The 18844-nt window shown below is 38.2% G+C and overlaps 4 protein-coding genes and 1 pseudogene across 5 annotated transcripts in view; 1 reads left to right on the top strand and 4 right to left on the bottom strand.

Annotated features, from left to right (window-relative positions):
* Window positions 1-2083, bottom strand: LOC126634592 (G-type lectin S-receptor-like serine/threonine-protein kinase At4g03230). Of its 2 annotated transcripts, XM_050305126.1 has the most exons (7): window positions 1998-2083; window positions 1746-1898; window positions 1469-1653; window positions 1131-1341; window positions 777-1014; window positions 524-674; window positions 1-443 (listed from the first exon to the last, which is right to left on the bottom strand). In XM_050305126.1, exons 2-7 carry the CDS (start codon window positions 1759-1761, stop codon window positions 141-143), a joined length of 1104 nt encoding a protein of 367 aa, XP_050161083.1. In that variant the 5' UTR covers window positions 1762-1898; window positions 1998-2083; the 3' UTR covers window positions 1-140. The 2 variants fall into 2 exon arrangements, with proteins under 2 accessions (XP_050161083.1, XP_050161084.1); XM_050305127.1 differs by lacking the exons at window positions 1746-1898; window positions 1998-2083 and having other exon boundaries at window positions 1455-1569.
* Window positions 1960-3743, bottom strand: LOC126582648 (G-type lectin S-receptor-like serine/threonine-protein kinase At4g03230). Its single transcript, XM_050246807.1, has 2 exons — window positions 3601-3743; window positions 1960-3472 (listed from the first exon to the last, which is right to left on the bottom strand). The coding sequence occupies exon 2, from the start codon at window positions 3397-3399 to the stop codon at window positions 1960-1962; it is 1440 nt and encodes a 479-aa protein (XP_050102764.1). The 5' UTR covers window positions 3400-3472; window positions 3601-3743.
* Window positions 3744-9332: 5589 nt separating this feature from the next.
* LOC126634590 (G-type lectin S-receptor-like serine/threonine-protein kinase At4g03230) overlaps window positions 9333-18844 on the bottom strand; it is a 42481-nt gene continuing 32969 nt past the window's right edge. Inside the window, exon 9 of the mRNA XM_050305121.1 lies at window positions 9333-9535. The gene's annotated coding sequence lies outside the window, so the exon portion shown is untranslated. The remainder of the gene's footprint in view (window positions 9536-18844) is intronic.
* LOC126582647 (uncharacterized) lies at window positions 10694-12011 on the top strand. The gene is made up of 2 exons (XM_050246806.1): window positions 10694-11786; window positions 11938-12011. The coding sequence occupies exons 1-2, from the start codon at window positions 10694-10696 to the stop codon at window positions 12009-12011; spliced, it is 1167 nt and encodes a 388-aa protein (XP_050102763.1).
* LOC126582646 (G-type lectin S-receptor-like serine/threonine-protein kinase At4g03230) lies at window positions 12780-15130 on the bottom strand (annotated as a pseudogene).

Genomic DNA, 18844 nt, shown 5'->3' with positions numbered 1-18844 from the left:
TTTTGGGACCAGAAACACTAGAGACAGGCTTCTATAATTACCGCGTTAACCGTTAGATATACAGAAAGAAAACAAATGCCACGTGAAAAGGTCAAAGGCTTATGAAAGAGTGAAAAATTAGAGTATCAGCCGTGCTTTAATTATCTACCTTCTACCAGACTATTGCTTATTTCAGATATAATTTCTGGCTTACTAGGAGAAAAAGCTGTGCTGGAGTTGCCTCTCCTTGTGAGAAATGCTGGTTGTTTAGGAGCTGGACACATTGCAGTTTCACTGTCGAGCATGGTGATCACATTCGACATGGAGTGGCGATCGCTCGGATCTTCTTGTACGCATAAGAGTCCGACATTGACACACTTGATAAACTGGCTTTCGTTGCAACTTTCTTCCAGAGTCTTGTCCATTAAATCTTGCACCTTGTTTTCTGTCCAGAGTCTCCATGCCTGAAAAAATGGTAAAATTCAAAAATGGTGTATAGGGTTTAATGGGGTTAAAATGGATATGGAATATTCGACGCACTTACATAATTTATGAGGCTGAAAGTTTGTTTCGATTGATAAAAGCCTGTGTTCTTTTTTCCACTGATTATCTCAAGAAGAACCACGCCAAAGCTAAAGACATCTGATTTCACTGAGAAAGTTCCGTCCAATGCATACTCCGGAGACATGTAACCACTGCATCAAAAAATATACTTAGTAACTTATGCAGGCACAAAAGCACTTCCACCTAAAAGGGTCAAGGATATGAAATCATAGACACAGAACTTAGTAACTTACTAAGTTCCAACTACAGTGTTTGTGTTTGCCTGAGTTTCCTTGCCTCCAACAATCCTCGCCAAACCGAAGTCAGATATTTTGGGGTTCATCTCCTCATCTAGGAGAATGTTGCTCGTTTTCAAATCTCTATGAATGATCCTCAATCTGGAATCTTGGTGAAGATAAAGAAGTCCTCGAGCAATTCCCAAAATGATGCTAAAACGCATCTCCCAATTGAGAAACATGCTTTTTGTATGATCTTGCAGAATTTCCAGTTTCCATATAGTGAAAAATTTAGAAGCTATCGTAGTTAAGTCAATCAAGAAACCATATATCATGCAGTAAAAGAAAATGAAAAGAGGAGTAGGAACGAACCGAATATAAAGGAGTCTAAACTTTTGTTAGGCATGTACTCATAGAGTAAGATCTTTTCTTCTCCTTTCATGCAATATCCCTTAAGTCTAACAAGGTTTCGGTGTTGAAGTTTGGCAATCAGCACCACCTCATTTCTAAATTCCTGCAAGCCTTGTCCTGAAACCCTTGATAGCCTTTTCACCGCGATTTCTTGGCCTCCAAGAAACATTCCCTGGCAACAAAATCCCTTGCATATAAATTTATAAGAAACTACAACAGATAAACATATTAATGACAAACAAGTGTTGCTATATAAGGTGATTCGAGTACTAAGGAATGGTAAACAACTGTTCGATTACCTTGTAAACAGGCCCGTATCCCCCTTGTCCAAGCTTGTTTGCATTTGAGAAATTATCTGTAGCGTCTAGTATAGTTTGCAGATCAAAAAATGCTACATCTATACCTTCCTCTTCCTTGAACTCGCTTGTGTCTATCAACTCCTTGACTCTCCTTTCACTATCAAATTGTCCTCGTCTTATTTGATCTAATACAGGGAATTGAAGACATTTATTCTCATCAACTATGAACAACTCTGCGGATCTTTCATGACAATAACGCATATAGAAAAGCAGTTACCTCGTTTGTTGTTCATATTTCTTCGCCAGATATAAATGGAAATGACGATGCACGCCAGAAAAATCACACTTAAAAGCACCGCTACAATTATCAGAGACAATGACAATTTTCTTCTCGTATGGTCTTCTTTTGATGGCTCTGGAAGATTACCTTCTGCAAGAAAGAAAAGAAAATCATTTTTATTGTATTGTAAATAATTATGCCATCCTCACATTCATTTGTTAGTTTCAGGAAGCTTCAGAGGAAGAATACCTAAATCAGACAACACAACACGAACAGAGAGGTCCTGGCCCCTATCAGTATACTCTTCTTCAAGATTATTAACTGAGTCCCATATTCTGCACAATGAAGGAGGCGCATCCCTTCGTTGACTAAAGTTAGCATATGAATAAGCGTTGCATTGGCAGCTAGTTAAGCACATGTTCCTGCATTCTGTTTCATTGTCGACATTGATTCCTAAATCTGGGTTTCCCACTTTCATTTTCTTCAAGCTCAAGAAGGTATCATTCTTGTCGTCACCACATAATGCATACTCTCTTGTGCATCCACCTGAAAAGTCTCCAGAATTCCACTGCTGTAGATACTGGGGCTTGAAACCTGGCAAACATTTGCACAGCAGCGGCCTATTATTACTATTGCAGCTGCCAAAGTTGCCACAAGCATTAAACACACTACATTCATCTCTTGGCGCATACCAATACAAATTCCACTGCTTTGTGGAATTAATCCACGTCCAAAACTGTATCTCTCCAGCAACACTAATCACCAACCTTGTATAATCGTATTCTGATCGTGGAGGAATTGTTATGTTTTTATAAGTGGAGTTTTGACTCGGAGAACTGAAAATCTTGGGGGAATTTCTAACAACATATTTCTTGCTGAAATTTGATAATAAGTAAGTAACCGCAGGAAGCATTTGATCAAAGCTGTAAAATGCATCAGTTGCCGGTTCTCCACCTTTCCAGTAAAGAATCGATTCTGATTTTGAGATGACATACTGGTTCTCTCCAACTTGATCTTGTTTGAAGATGAATTTCCCCTTTGCCGGGTCATCTTCGCCTCTCCACGAAGTCAACTCCAAGCTTTTATCCAATACCATCCCAGGAATGAATGTATCAGTTGGACGTTGAAAGCTCTGCCACAGAATATTCACAGCCAACTTATCATCGCCGCTACTTAAGACAAGGTTCCCGGAGTCCATGAGGGTCACAGTCTGCGTTAAAGACTCGGATGTTTCAGCCGTCGTTGACCAGTAACTCTTTCCAGTAGTATCCAACACTTGGAGGTTACCATCTCGGAGTGCAAGAAATCCGGTACTAGTGGAATTGAGAACTGGGGTTTCTCTGTTGGCAACCCATACCACTGTCCTCGGACTCAGTTGGTGATACCATATGCCAACATATCTTTGAGTCCCATTAAGTGAAGGGCTAAAGAATCCGAGTTCAAATCTTCCACCAGATGAAACAAGAGTTCCTGATTCAACACCGTCGGTAATTGGAGCGCCATATGTTATTGTATCTCTAGCACAGCAAAATGGGTGAGATGAGCACAAGAAGACTGCTGCATACGAAACAAATATGTAAAACAGCATGCGATTCACAAACGATGCAATGACGTAATTTGATCTTGTTAACCTCCCTCTGAGAAACATCATTAAGGAGGCTACAGCTACCAAGATGTCGTGATCTTTTCCATCAGCATTTATCAAGAAGTACCTAAGACATTACCTACTCGCAAAAACAGAAAGCTCTCTTAGACTGCAAATTTTGTCCCATAAGCCATTTTACTAAAACAGATTAACAGCAGATTGGCAACTTAATTAACAAATATCCTAGAGAATGATAAATTTACGTACCGGCCGGCGGCCAGAGCAGAAAATGTTGATCCTGTAGCAATCACTCAATGCTGGGGTGAAGAGCAGTTGGCCCAATGTGCAGGGTCAAGGTCGTCGAGTTCTGTACATTTCATCTTTTCTTTGTGTCCCCATATACACATATATACATAAATAGACATATATACATATATATATAGACAGAGCCAATGATAGAAAAGTAGCCAATGCAAGTTATAGTACCCAAAAAGAAAGTAGCTGGCGCAAAGTCATGGTCGTATATTTTATCTGGGTCCACAACTTTACTTCTCGCTTTCCCTCTTATTTTGTAAATGACTTTTTTTTCTGTTGTACAAGCACAGTAGATATCGAATTTTAGACCCCGAACAAAAAAAAAAAATACTGATCACTTGAACTACAAGCTCAAATTGTTTACGTTACAATGGGTGTACATCAAAAAACTTCGATTTTACCCATGAATGCAATTTGAAAGAAAATAAATTAATAATTAGAATTGAATTTTGGTTCTTCATCTTCTTTGGGGAGCATATGGCAATTATGCAGACCAAAGCAGTTCTATTTTGTGTTTTATTTTAAGTAAAACCAGCATATGGGCACACACGTGTGTGAGAAAATTTTTTATATTTAATTTTTGAAATAGAAGGAGAGAGGAAGAGAGTGATAGAGAATGTGGGAATTGAGAAATTTTTTTATTTTTTATTTTTTTAATTAAAGATATGTTAAGATTACATATAGGTGAGGTTTTGAAAAAAAACAACAAAATTTGGTTGTGTGAAATTACATTTATGCCCCATATTTCTTATTTATATTCTGTATTAATTAGAGGATTAAACTGGTAATTTCATATAATTTTGATTGACAATGAGTGTTTTATTAACTAGTAGAGATAAGCAAGATTAAGGAGTAATGAGCAGCATACTATTCGGAAATGGAGAATCCTGTGGTGACCAGCGAGTGAGTATCTCCACTTCCGACGCTTGGCCATTGTTTAGAAGCCAAGCGTGAGCACGAGGATGACGATCAAATCGGCCGGAGCCCCATTGTCGATGGTTGTTATTCCTTCTGAAGAATAAATTTCCTTTCAATTCTCAGTGCGCCTTGAGGGGTAAAGGTGGAATTTTGGAAAATTTTGGCGGCAACGATAGTTATGTTGGGCTGGGTTTCAGCAGTACAGGTTCGAACCCAATTGTTGGCAACATTAACCTTTGGGCTTTGGATTTTGGTCCAGCAGTTTTGTGCTAGTGAAGTCGCTTGTTTAGCCCACACACAATATTTGTGATTTGTAACCTCTTATGGAGAAATCTTTGAAACGAGAAGAGAGAGAAATTGTATAGGAACAAATCAATTGGCCATATAATTAACAGAGAAATGCTAAGGAGACCTTTTTAAAGTGGGTCTTTTTATACTCTCTGACATCGTACAGTTTAATGTCAATTCTCATGCATACATTATTAAATATTGTGCCTAAAATATGAGGCGGCAAAGATTCTAGTAGAGTTCCACTTTTGAGAGTTTCCTTAGTATTTCTCTAGTCAATATGATTTCTTACTTTTTTTAGGTATTGAATTATGAATTCTCACATTCTCTAACTAAATATGTCACTAGTTTAAAATTGTTCGTGTAATACATTATTAATTGTAATACGAGACTCACATACTTCATAATTTTAGGAGTGTTGCTAACTAAAGTGGAATAGAAATTGAAAAAAATCCTAAAAACCATGAAAAACCATAATCAAAATGAACAAAATCCCTCTAAAAGATAAAATAAAATAAAATCGTTCATGTTTCAACCCTCATTGATCAGTAACTCTTGAAGGTTACAGTCTTGGAGTGCAAGAAATGTGGTTCTAGTTGAATTGAGAACTGGGGGTTCTCTGTTGGCAACTCATACCGCTGTCCTCGGACCCAATTGGGTATACCATATGCCAACATATTTTCTATCATCGAGGTCAGCTGACCTCCTCAAGCTCATAAATCCTTCATGGAAGAATTCGGTATCGCCTTTTGAAAATCTGAGATGTCATCGAAAGATGTCGTCTAACTACTCGACGAATTACCTCTATGTGCGGGGTAGCTGCTAGTGTCATGCCTTTGTATGCGTTACAATGGGCATCTGTCCGTAGGCTCACTCAACATATGTTGGCATTTGTCGGCATGCTCACTCAAAAACTATTCACATCAGTCGACATGCTCGCTCAGAAGCTGTTGGCATATGTCGACATACGTGTAATGTGACTTGGCAAATGACTTTAAGCCTACCAAGGCTAGATGATATGCCAATTTGCATGCTATTCCGTTCCTAAAATTTTGCCCACTGCCACGCTGTTCTTACTGACCTTTCAAATAATATTTCTTGAATCTGCCACACTGCCCACGTTTATAATGTATATGCATTAGCACAAGGTATTAAATATCGATGATATCGGAAATATCAATAGTCCAAAAACACGGAAATATCGATGGAAATATCGGGATATTATCGATATCGATAAAAGTAATATGGAAACCACAGAAATTGTAAGAAAAACTTGGAAACTTTTATTGAAACTTTGCAGGATGTTTATTTAGTCAATTATCTATTAGTTTATCACAAAAAATTGGAAGGAAATGCATTGCATGATGGATTTAACTGATTTTAAGTTGATTATATAGCGAGCTGGCAAATTTTTCACTCTTTGAGGTTCAAATTTTTCACTCTTTCCCTAAAATTATATATTTTCACTCTTTCCCTGAAATTGAGTCCTTTATCCTAATCTAATCTGGACCCCCAGATTAATTTATATTTTCACTCTTTCCCTGAAATTATATAAATTGTGCAATTGAGTCATTTATCCTAATCTAATCTGGACCCTCCATCTTGATTCTCACTCTCCGTCACGCTGCCACATGGTAGCCCACTAACCCTCACCCTATCTCTGTCTCTCTCTTTTCCCGAGTCTCTCTTGGACCCCTCACTCTCTCTCAGTTCTCAACTCTATCTCTCTCTCGAACTCTCGTTCTCTCACTCCATTTCCCCGATCGCACCCACACCCAGGCACACCCAAATTCGTCCACCCCGATGCCAGCGCAGCATCTCCACCACCCTCCTGAACTCTCCCTCCCTCTCCTCCGTCTCTGGGAAGCATGGCGACGCACAGAGGAACCCCGATGACCCCAAGGACACCCAATCCATATTCCGGCCACCTCCGGAGAAAAGGGATTGCTCATTTTGATGGGTCTGAGCGTGGATTGCAGAGAGGGGCGCATATCTTGGCAGCTGCGACGACGGAGCCTTGGTTGCCGTTGCGACGACGGATCCTCGGCGATAATATCGCGATATTTTGACGGAAAACCCGTTGGATACCTATTAAAATATCAGTAACATGAAAAACCGATAATATCGGCGATACCGTTGCGACGACGGATCCTCGGCGATAATATCGCGATATTTTGACGGAAAACCCGTTGGATACCTATTAAAATATCAGTAACATGAAAAACCGATAATATCGGCGATATTTCGCCGATATTATCGGCATTTCGGACATTGCTTTAGCATAAAAATTTGTAGATTGCAAAGTAACATAAATGTGACAGACGTAGCTAAAAAAAAAAATTCGCGCACGCATAACCGCGAGTGGAGAGGTTAGTATGTAGGATCACCACATTTTGTTCCAGCGCTCAGGGGATAAAGGATCAGCTGGTTTGTACCACAAGTATCGAAATTCCTCGATGTTGCTCTCAAAAATATAATTCCTTGAAAATTTAAAAACAGTCGAGCAAATGTTTAGCTTGCATGATTGTCTACCAAAAGAACATATGGAACTGCTACATGAACCTGTAGCAATTCCGGCATTTTTATATAAGAGAATCATACCTATATCCGCAACTGTTACACGAACCTGGAAGTTCCAGCCGCTGACATACTCCTCCTGAAGATTGCTAACATCCTCTAACCAAATTCAGCATGTAGAACTACTACTTCCACCCCTTCGTGTGATATGAACCTCCTCGTATAAATAAGCTTGGCACTGGCAGTTGTTAAGGCACTCTATTTTGCATTCCATCTAACTTTTGGCATTAAATTGCGAATCAGGGTTTCCCACCTTCATCATCTTCAAACTCAAGAACTTGTCGCTCACAGCATTGTTTGTTGATTTCCTAACAAATCCAGCTGAATAATCCCCATTGTTCCAATTATCCGGCGAACAAGGCTTAAAACCAGGTAAGCACTTGCAAACCAAACCATTTTTGCTATTGCAACTACCAAAATTATTATACACGCTGCAACCATCGATCTCTAGGATCTGACCAGATCAAGTTCCCTCTTGATCCTGCTGAAATGTGAAGTTCCCTTTCGATCACCGCAAGGATACAAGTATCTAAGCTAGATCATTTGTCCTGATGCTGTTTTCCATATTCTCAAAAGTACCCCTATATGCCTACACCTACTTGTTACCTTTGCAAGCTGTGAGCAATGTGCCAATAAATTATTGGTAGGTTTGAGTTGCTAGATTAATAGTTATCAACTTATCTGAAGGGGACTAGGTCAATTTGGTCAAGAGTTAGATAAAGCAGTGGATCCACACGAAGGGGAGTGAAGGCTACTCGTGAGAAGGTGAAGAATGCCGGAAAGTTAAAAAAATCTTACAACGGCTTATAAAGAGTTGGAATCGCCCTTGCTCCTACTCACCTCTTTTCGCTATCCATGATCATCTAAAATTAAGGAGACTTCTACGTATTGAATATCATTGTGGCTGTATTCGAGATAATTACACACTGCCATATGAGAAAGTTAAATGCCTAACAACACAAGATTGCCTTGTAATTGAGAGCACATTGCTACAACAAAATGTGATTTGAAATATAAACAAGATGACCTATTAGCTTTCAAACCCTTAATTCTAATTATGATATTATTACTAACTCAATACATGTCAACGAACAAATTTGCAGAGGAATATGATCGATCTATGCACGGTATCATCGAGCTTTTTAACGCAGAAATTCAATATGTGCAGTTAACCAATTTCGATGACAAAGCTTACTAACACAAAAAATTACGTCGAACCCGAATATGGATTCGTAGCTTTACTTAGGTCACAAGTTATGTAATTATTGTATAATAAGGAGCAAAGATCGATTTACTCTCGTTACCAACAATAAAAAAACATTCCAATTAGGAAAACATAAACGCAAGTGCAAATAGATTCCTTCAAATGAATAAACCTAAGGTTTCAGGTCCGTTGAAAGCGAACCCCTCCATAGGCTTCATTACCAGTCCGTTTTCGATGTAATTGATTTCCACAATCGCTGTTTAACATTCCAGATAAGAAAACGACATCTATTTGGTTGGTCGGAATGCGAGAGTGGAACTAGTAATTGCATTCATTTCCTTGTCTATTCAAGAATGGAACGGTTTTGAGGATTCCATTCCAGCGTTTTGTAGAACCATGGAATGCTTTACATTTATAATCTGTGTTTGGTGATAATCATGGTGGTTTGAATGCTTAGTTTGGTGAAGCTGTGTGCTTTTGTTTTGGATTCGTACACGATCTACTTTTGTGATTTTGTTACGTTGCAACTGTATGGGTTTGAGTGTGATAAAGCGCGTGCAAAAATCACTTCCCTATCTAAATCTCCATATATTAAACCTATCATTAACCATAAATCGCTTATATAATTGAAATCCACCGAATCGAATCCCTAAACCCATAAAAATAAAGAAAGAAGAAAAAAAACACTCATTCCAAGTTGATTTCATGATAAGTTAATCAAGAACTCAATCGAGGATTAATCTGAGAAAAAGAAAGAAAAGAATAGACGATGAAACCAAGTCACACTGCCAAGAGGTCAAACTCAAACTTTTCTGACCAGAAACATTTGAGACATGCTTTTATAATTACCGCGATAAGCGTTAAATATAAAAAAGGAAAAAACTGAGACGTGAAAAAAGAGTAAAAAACTAGAGTATCAACCGTCCTTTAATTATCTACCTTCTACCATACTGGTGGCAAAAGCGGAGCCACAGTGGGGTCAATGGGGTCGCACGACCCCTTGGAAGCCATGAAAATAATCTTAGAGGTCCCTTGAAGCTACTGGTGTGACCTCTTGGAGCTGCACACCACTTGTTCGACGGAATGTTTGAAAGAAGAAAAAAGGCAACCTTGCAGGTTGAAGAAGAAGAAGGAGCCCGCGCGGGCCTTTTTTAAAAAAACAACCTGGGCAAAACGACGTCGTTTTGGCCCAGGCAATTTTTTTTTAAATGACCTAGCCAAAACGACGTCGTTTTGGGCCAGGTCTGAAAAAAAAAAAAAAAAAAAAAAAAAAGGCAGCTCTCTTCTTCTTTCATAGATCCGACTCCCCCATTCCAAAACCCCCAATTTTCTTTTGTTTTCTCCTCCTCCAACCCTAAGTTCCAAACACAATCCCCCCCCCCCCCCCGAACCCTCAACTCCATCTCCTCCCTTGCTGCCGCCATTGAGGTGTCGCGCTGTGGTGGTGGTGGTGCCGCGCCAGCTACTCTCTTTATATTTGCTCATTGACATTGTTATTGTGAAATTTCACAATTCAAGTAAGTTCTAAACCCTATATATAATGTATGATATATTTAATTTAATTGAAACCTAATTCATATTTATTTTGATTATATTGGTGGTTTGATTATATTGTGAGTTTTTATTTTCATTATTTTGTATATGTAGAATATATTTAAATTAATTGAAATTCAATTCATATTTATTTTGATTATATTTATGGTTTGTTTATATTGTGAGTTTTTATTTTCATTATTTTGTATACGTAGAATATATTTAATTTAATTGAAATTCAATTCATATTTATTTTGATTATATTGATGGTTTGTTTATATTGTGGGTTTTTATTTTCATTATTTTGTATATGTAGAATATCTTTAATTTAATTGAAATCCAATTCATATTTATTTTGATTATGTTGATGGTTTGTTTATATTGTGAGTTTTTATTTTCATTATTTTGTATATGTAGAATATATTTAATTTAATTGAAATCCAATTCATATTTATTTTGATTATGTTGATGGTTTGTTTATATTGTGAGTATTTATTTTGAATATTTTGTATATGTAGAATTATTATGGAACGGTTTTTTAAGAGAAAGTCATCATCGAGTTCGGGTAGTTCAAATAATGTTGATAGTTCAAATACTGTTGGTAGTTCAAGAACTCCAAGTTCAAGACAAAGTCAGTTAGATGATGTTTTGGGTAATCTTCAAGCGGATCCTGGATTAAGAATTCAAATGATAGATTATGATGCTAATATGAGAGATGAGGTCCGAAGATCATATCTACAAAAAGGACATTGTCAACCTAGAGGTCATAATTTCCCAATAACTAATATGTCGGGAATTAATCGACGCTTCATTCCCCAATGGTTTGATGAGTTTGATTGGTTAGAGTATAGTATATCTAAAGATGCGGCATTTTGTCTCTATTGCTATCTCTTTAAAACCAATTTTGAACTAGTGGGTAGTAAAGCTTTCGCTAGAGATGAATTTAAGACTTGGAAGAAAGGGAGAGAAAGATTTAAGATGCATGTTGGACCGGTTGGGAGTGTTCATAATAAGGCTAGAGAAGCTGCTGCAAATTTGATGAATCAAGCTACACATATTGAAACGGCAGTGAGCAAACACTCCGACCAAGCTCGTAAGGCTTATCGCCCATGCTTAAATGCATCAATCAAGTGCACTAAGTTTTTATTGCAACAAGGTCTTACTTTTCGTGGTCATGATAAAAGTGCCACTTCAAACAATAGGGGAAATTACTTGGAGCTATTGCAATTCCTTGCAGATAATGATGATAAAGTTAGAGAAGTTGTGATGGAAAATGCTCCGAGGAATCTCAAATTACTAGCTCCTTCCATTCAAAAAGAAATTGTGAATTCATGTGCCCTTGAAACACTTGATGCTATCATGGATGGTCTAAAAGATAGATTCTTTTCAATATTGGTGGATGAAGCACGTGATGTGTCGGTGAAAGAGCAAATGGCTATGGTGTTGCGTCATGTGGATGACAACGGGCATGTAATTGAAAGATTTGTGGGTATCCAACATGTTACCGACACTACTTCAAGTTCACTAAAGGATGCTATTGATACATTCTTTTCTCGCAACGGTTTGAGCATTTCTAAGCTACGAGGACAAGGTTATGATGGTGCTAGCAATATGAGAGGTGAGTTGAATGGCCTTAAAACAAAGATATTGAAAGAACAACCTTTTGCATATTATGTTCATTGCTTTGCTCATCAACTTCAACTAGCTCTTGTTGCCGTAGCAAAGAAGAATATAGACATTGCCTCTTTTTTTTTTGCAACGGCTAATAGTGTGGTTAATCATGTTGGAGCATCTTGTAAGCGGCGTGATTTACTTTGACAGCAACTTCAAGAAGAGCTTATGATAGCTTTTGAAAATGATTGTCTTATAACGGGGCGAGGCTTAAATCAAGAAACAAGTCTCAAACGTGCCGGTAACACACGATGGAACTCACACTATGGTACCTTGATTAGCATCATTTTCATGTTTTCATCCGTGGTTCATGTGCTTCAAATGGTTATTGATAATAATCCCAATGAAAGTGCAGGTGAAACAAATAAGTTAATGAGAGACATACATACTTTTGAGTTTGTGTTTCACCTTTTCTTGATGAAATTCATATTGGGACTCACAAATGATTTGTTACAAGCATTGCAAAGGAAAGATCAAGAAATTGTGAATGCAATGGCTTTAGTGAAATCATGCAGGGAAAAGCTACATTGGATGAGGAATAATGGGTTCGATGCATTGGTTGATGAAGTATCTTCTTTTTGTGAAAAAACATCATATTGATGTTCCAAACATGGAAGAGGCATTTATACTTCTAGGGAGGTCAAGGTGTAATGCTCCAATAAAGACAAATCGTCATCATTATCGTGTGGAGCTCTTCATTTATGTCATTGATGAGCAAATTACGGAGTTAGATGATCACTTTAATGAGGAAATACTGAGTTGCTTATTTGTTTGGCATGTTTGAGTCCAAAAGATTCATTTGTGGCTTTTGATAAACCAAAGTTACTTCGTCTTGCTCAATTTTATCCTCAAGACTTTTTGGATGAGGATCGTTTGGCACTTGAAGATCAACTTGAGATTTATATTCATTATGTGCGTTCCAATAGTGATTTCTCTCAATTGGAAGGGATTGGTGATCTTGCAAAAAAAATGGTGGAGACAAGGATGCATCAAGTATTCAATTATGTATATTTGCTCATTACATTGTCTTTAGTTTTACCAGTTGCAACTACTTCAGTGGAGAGAGCATTTTCTGTCATGAATATTGTTAAGGGTCCACTTAGGAACAAAATGGGAGATCAATGGTTGAGTGATAGCTTGCTTGTTTATATTAAGAGAGATATTTTTGACATGGCGGGCCGATCGTTTGGATCTTCTTGTACGCATAAGAGGCCGACATTGACACACTTGGAAAACTGGTTTTTGTTGCAACTTTCGTCCAAAGTCTTGTCCATTAAATCCAGCACCTTGTTTTCTGTCCAGAGTCTCCATGCCTAGGAAAATGGTAAAATTCAAGACTGATGCAAGTGTAAATTGGGGTTAAAAATGGATATGAAATATTCGACGCACTTGCTGTCTTACATAATTTATGAGGCTGAAAGTTTGTTCGGATTGGTAAAAGCCTGTGTTCTTTTTTCCGCTGATTATCTCAAGAAGAACCACGCCAAAGCTAAAGACATCTGATTTCACTGAGAAAGTTCCGTCCAATGCATACTCCGGAGCCATATAACCACTGTATCAAAAAAAATACTTTGTAACTTATGCAGGCACAAAAGCACTTTCACCTAAAAGGGTCAAGAATATGAAATCATAGACACAAAACTTAGTAACTCACTAAGTTCCAACTACAGTGTTTGTGTTTGCCTGAGTTTCCTAGCCTCCAACAATCCTCGCTAAACCGAAGTCGGATATTCTGGGGTTCATCTCCTCATCTAGGAGAATGTTGCTGGTTTTCAAATCTCTATGAATGATCCTCAATCTGGAATCTTGATGAAGATAAAGAAGCCCTCGAGCGATTCCCAAAATGATGCTAAAACGCATCTCCCAGTTGAGAAACATGCTTTTTGTATGATCTTGCAGAATTTCCATTTTCCATTTAGAGAAAAATTTAGTAGCTATCGTAGTTAAGTCAATCAAGAAACCATATATCATGCAGTGACAGATAATGAAAAGAGGAGTAGGAACGAACCGAATATAAAGGAGTCTAAACTTTTGTTAGGCATGTACTCATAGAGTAAGATCTTTTCTTCTCCTTTCATGCAATAGCCCTTAAGTCTAACAAGGTTTCGGTGTTGAAGTTTGGCGATCAGCACCACCTCATTTCTAAATTCCTGTAAGCCTTGTCCTGACACCCTTGATAGCCTTTTCACCGCGATTTCTTGGCCTCCAAGAAACACTCCCTGGCAACAAAATCCCTTACGTATAAATTTGTTGCTATATAAGGTGATTCGAGTGCTAAGGAATGGTAAACAACTGTTTACTTACCTTGTAAACAGGCCCGTATCCCCCTTATCCAAGCTTGTTTGCATTTGAGAAATTATCTGTTGCGTCTAGTATAGTTTGCATATCAAAAAAAGGTACATCTATACCTTCCTCTTCCTTGAACTCGCTTGTGTCTATCAACTCCTTGACTCTCCTTTCAATATCAAATTGTCCTCGTCTTATTTGATCTAATACAGGGAATTGAAGACATTTATTCTCATCAACTATGAACAACTCTGCAGATCTTTAATGACAATAACGCATATAGAAAAGCAGTTAAAAGTACCGCTATAAATGGAAATGACGATGCACGCCAGAAAAATCACACTTAAAAGTACCGCTACAATTTTAAGAGACAACGGCAATTTTCTTCTCGTATGCTCTTCTTTTGGTGGCCCTAGAAGATGACCTTCTGCAAGAAAGAAAAGAAAATATTTTTTATTGTCATATAATCATTTTTACTGTATTGTACAATGTAAAACGATTCTGCAGCACTCGTATCAACATAAAATTTTGATTTGCAAGAGGGAACATGCATGACCGAAATTTTATACCTAACATGAAACTCTCACCTTGAGTACAATTCAAGCCATCCCATCGAAAATTGGTTTCGCAAAGGCATCTTTTCTTTCTGTCTCTTGCAGGATTGCAAATTGAATGTGGCCAATCCCTGCAGTCTGCGGGTGTTGTACAGGTTGGTTCCATTGGTAGTTCCCAACCCATCGCCATTACATTAGGACCTCTGGATGACAGTACTTCAGAACTAAAATTACCCAGGTCAGCATTACACAGACTGATTACTTTGTTGGAGTATGTGGCCAAGTGGCCAACTTTTGGCCATAAACAATTCAAAAGAAAAAAGACAAATGATGATGTTTCTTCCTTGTTTTAGGGAAAAGCAAATGATGATGTTTTCTTCTTTTGTGGTTTTTTATTAACCATAATAATTGAGGTTTGTTTCGGATAGATGAGAAGAGATGCAAAGCTCATTTTTTCAGTAGAGAGAGCTGAAGAGAGAAGAGAGAGCTGCAGAGAGAAGTTAGAGCTTTTTTCTGCAGAGAGCCCAAAAGGAAGAAGAAGCTGCTGCTTCATTTGGTTAGTAATCATCCACCAAAAATAGGTGTTGTTGTAATAGCTTTGAGCTATATGTATAGAGAAGAAATTATTCATTATATTTCTTCCTCTATTTGTTTCTTTGGTGTGTGAGAGATATTGGGTGTATTGGGTTATTTGGGTTGTGAGATTGCCAACACTTTATAAACTCCCATTTGGTTGATAGTGGATTATTGGGTGAACTCTTACTGCTCCGAGGACGTACTCCAGTTACACTGACTGTTGAGGAACCTCGTTAAAATCTTGGTGTTCTTTAATATTTTGTTCTAGCATTTTCATTTGATAAATTTCCTGTGGGTTAGCTTGAGTTGGTTCCAACGGGTTTGGTGCTATCCTAGCACAACAATTGGTATCAGAGCACTGGTTGCTCTTGGGTACTGTCTAGTTGCCAAAGATGTCAGACGGGCAAGATGAAAATCCTTTTGGAATCAGCTCCGGGTTTGCAAGAACTACGGTGCAAAATGCAAAGTTCGAAATGGAAAAGTTTGATGGCACAAACAACTTCGGGATGTGGCAATGTGAGGTCAAAGATGTGTTGGCTCAACAAGATCTACTTGCCGCTTTGGGAGAGAAGCCGGAAGCTATGTCGAAGCCGGAATGGGAGAAATTAAATTTGTGGGCTTGCTCTTCAATTCGGTTGTGCCTTGCAAAAACTCAGAAGTATTTTGTGATGCGGGAGACGGTAGCAAGTGTGTTGTGGCAAAAATTGGAAGACAAGTATATGACGAAGAGTGCAGAGAACCGGCTACACTTGAAGAAAAAACTCTACCGCTTCCAATACAAAGAAGGTACAAAAATGATTAGACATCTTGATGCTTTTAATAAGTTGATTGCCGACTTGTTAAATTTAGATGAGGATATTAAGGATGAAGATAAGGCCTTAATATTGTTGAATTCCTTGCCGGACTCTTATGAGCATTTTGTTACCACTATTATGCATGGTAAAGAAACTGTGAAATTTGAAGATGTGTCAAATGCCTTGATGAATTATGAAATGAGGCATAGAGATAAAAATCATGATAGTACCTCTGAAGCTTTATTTGTTAGAGGTAGATCATCGGAGAGGAGATCATCTTCTAGTAGGAAAAAATCACAGTCTCGACCTAGAGGAAACTCTAAAGGTAGAAAACCTTTGGAAATGGATGAATGTGCCTTTTGTCATAATAAAGGCCATTGGAAGAAAGATTGTCCTAAATTGAAGACCAAAGGCAAAGAAAGTTCTGAAGCTAATGTTGCTGAGGTTGAAACAGATTTTTCTGATTTTGCTTTAACCACTTCCTCATCATTTGATTGTGCTACTAAGTGGGTGTTGGATACGGGTTGTACTCATCATATGACTCCTCACAAGGATTGGTTTTCAAGCTTGAAAGAGTTTGATGGTGGCGTTGTGTTCATGGGAGATGACAATCCTTGCACAACAAAAGGGATTGGTACAGTTCGTTTGAAGTTGCATGATGGCATGGTTAAAGAGTTGACAGGTGTTCGGTATGTACCGAATTTGAAGAAAAATCTTATTTCTTTGGGTACTTTAGAATCCAAGGGTTTCAGGTTTCATTCAGATGGACAGACATTGAAAGTTACTTATGGTGCACTTGTTGTGATGAAAGCTCCTAGATGTGGCCATTTGTATTTATTGCAGGGAAGCACTGTGACAGGTGAAGCATCTGTAGTCTCTGAAAATATGGGCACATCTGATTCAGATACTACTAGATTGTGGCATATGAGATTAGGCCATGCCGGTGAGAAAGCTCTACAAGGGCTTGTGAAACAAGGTCTTCTAAAAGGTGCCACGACTTGTAAGCTTGATTTTTGTGAGCATTGTGTCTTGGGGAAGCAAACTAGAGTGAAGTTTGGTACTGCTGTACATCAGACGAATGGCATTCTTGATTATGTGCATTCGGATGTTTGGGGTCCTACAAAGACTCCATCTTTGAGTGGTAGACATTGGTTCGTGACCTTTGTTGATGATTATTCAAGAAGGTCTTGGGTCTACACTATGAAGCACAAGAGTGAGGTGTTAAGCATTTTCTTGGGTTGGAAGAAAATGGTTGAGAACCAGACTGGGAGAAAGATTAAGATTTTGAGATCGGATAATGGTGGTGAATACACATCCGATCCTTTCTTTAAAGTTTGCAAAGAAGAAGGAATTGTGAGACATTTCAGTGTTCGGGGAACTCCACAACAAAATGGAGTTGCAGAAAGATTGAATCGAACCTTGCTTGAGAAGGTTAGATGTATGTTGTCTCAGTCGGGTTTAAGCAAGTCATTTTGGGCAGAAGCAGTTAATTATGCATGTCACATCATCAACCGGTTACCCTCAGCTGCTGTTCAGGGTAAGACACCAATGGAGGTATGGACTGGAAAACCTTCTTCTGATTATGACTATATCCATATTTTTGGTTCACCTGCTTATTTTCATGTGACTGAAAATAAACTTGATCCTAGAGCCAAAAAGACTATCTTTCTTGGTTTTAGTAGTGGTGTCAAAGGTTACAGGTTGTGGTGCCCAGAGATGAAAAAAATTGTAATCAGCAGATATGTGACATTTGATGAAGAAAGTATGTACAAAGTCTCTGAGAAGAATGTGAAAGATGTCCAACAGGTGGAGCTTGAGAAAGTTGCCTCTGATACTTCAAATCCTATTTCCGCTGATGTCGAAGCCACTACAAGTGAAGAAGTTGGAGACCATGAGGATGTTGAAGAAGTTGAACTTGAAGATTCTATTCAAGTTGAAGAGGAAGTTTCACCTCAAGAGTCTATTGCCAAGAACAGAGGAAAGAGACAAATTACCAAGCCAGCTCGGTACAGTGACTATGTTGCTTTTGCTCTTCCTATTATCACTGATGAGATTCCATCCAATTTTGAGGAAGCTATTGAGAGTGAGGAGAAGAAAAGGTGTTGCAATGCCATGGGTGATGAGATGAATTCTCTCTTGAAGAACAAGACTTGGGAGTTAGCTAAATTGCCTAAGGGCAAGAAAGCTATCGGTTGCAAATGGGTGTATGCCAAGAAGGAAGATGCTGATGAGAAAAGCAATGTGAGATTCAAAGCAAGATTAGTTGCTAAAGGGTATGCACAAAAGTAAGGCATTGACTACAATGAAATATTTTCTCCGGTTGTGAAACACTCCTCAATTCGTATTATGTTAGCTCTTGTTGCACAATATGATCTTGAGCTTGTGCAACTTGATGTGAAGACGGCTTTCCTACATGGTGATTTGAATGAAGAGATTTATATGTGTCAACCGGATGGGTATATAGTGAAAGGGAAGGAAAATTTGTTTTGCAAATTGAAGAAATCACTTTATGGCTTGAAGCAATCTCCAAGGCAATGGTATTTGAGGTTTGATAAATTTATGAGAGGCCAAAATTATTTTAGAAGTCAATATGATCATTGTGTGTACTTCAAGAAGTTGCAAGATGAGTCTTTCATTTATTTGTTGATATATGTTGATGATATGTTGATTGCCTCAAAGAATGTTGAAGAGATTGAAAAATTGAAGAAACAAATGAAGAATGAGTTTGAGATGAAGGATCTTGGTGAAGCAAAGAAGATCCTTGGCATGGAGATCACTAGAGATAGAGAGAAGGG

The sequence above is a fragment of the Malus sylvestris genome, chromosome 9, assembly GCF_916048215.2.
Source record: "Malus sylvestris chromosome 9, drMalSylv7.2, whole genome shotgun sequence".
In the NCBI taxonomy this organism is placed as follows: Eukaryota; Viridiplantae; Streptophyta; class Magnoliopsida; order Rosales; family Rosaceae; genus Malus; species Malus sylvestris.
This window is presented reverse-complemented; position numbering and strand designations above follow the sequence as displayed.

Excerpts from the sequence above, each read along its gene's own strand:
- LOC126634592 (XM_050305126.1), bottom strand. Across the intron at positions 675-776 it reads AACACTGTAGTTGGAACTTA|TGGTTACATGTCTCCGGAGT; the intron begins GTAAGTTACTAA and ends TTTTTGATGCAG. Across the intron at positions 444-523 it reads CTTTCAGCCTCATAAATTAT|GCATGGAGACTCTGGACAGA; the intron begins GTAAGTGCGTCG and ends CCATTTTTTCAG.
- LOC126582647 (XM_050246806.1), top strand. The coding sequence starts at position 10,694 with ATGGAACGGTTTTTTAAGAGAAAGTCATCATCGAGTTCGGGTAGTTCA. Across the intron at positions 11,787-11,937 it reads TGGTGCTAGCAATATGAGAG|TGTGGTTAATCATGTTGGAG; the intron begins GTGAGTTGAATG and ends AACGGCTAATAG.
- LOC126582648 (XM_050246807.1), bottom strand. The coding sequence starts at position 3,399 with ATGATGTTTCTCAGAGGGAGGTTAACAAGATCAAATTACGTCATTGCA.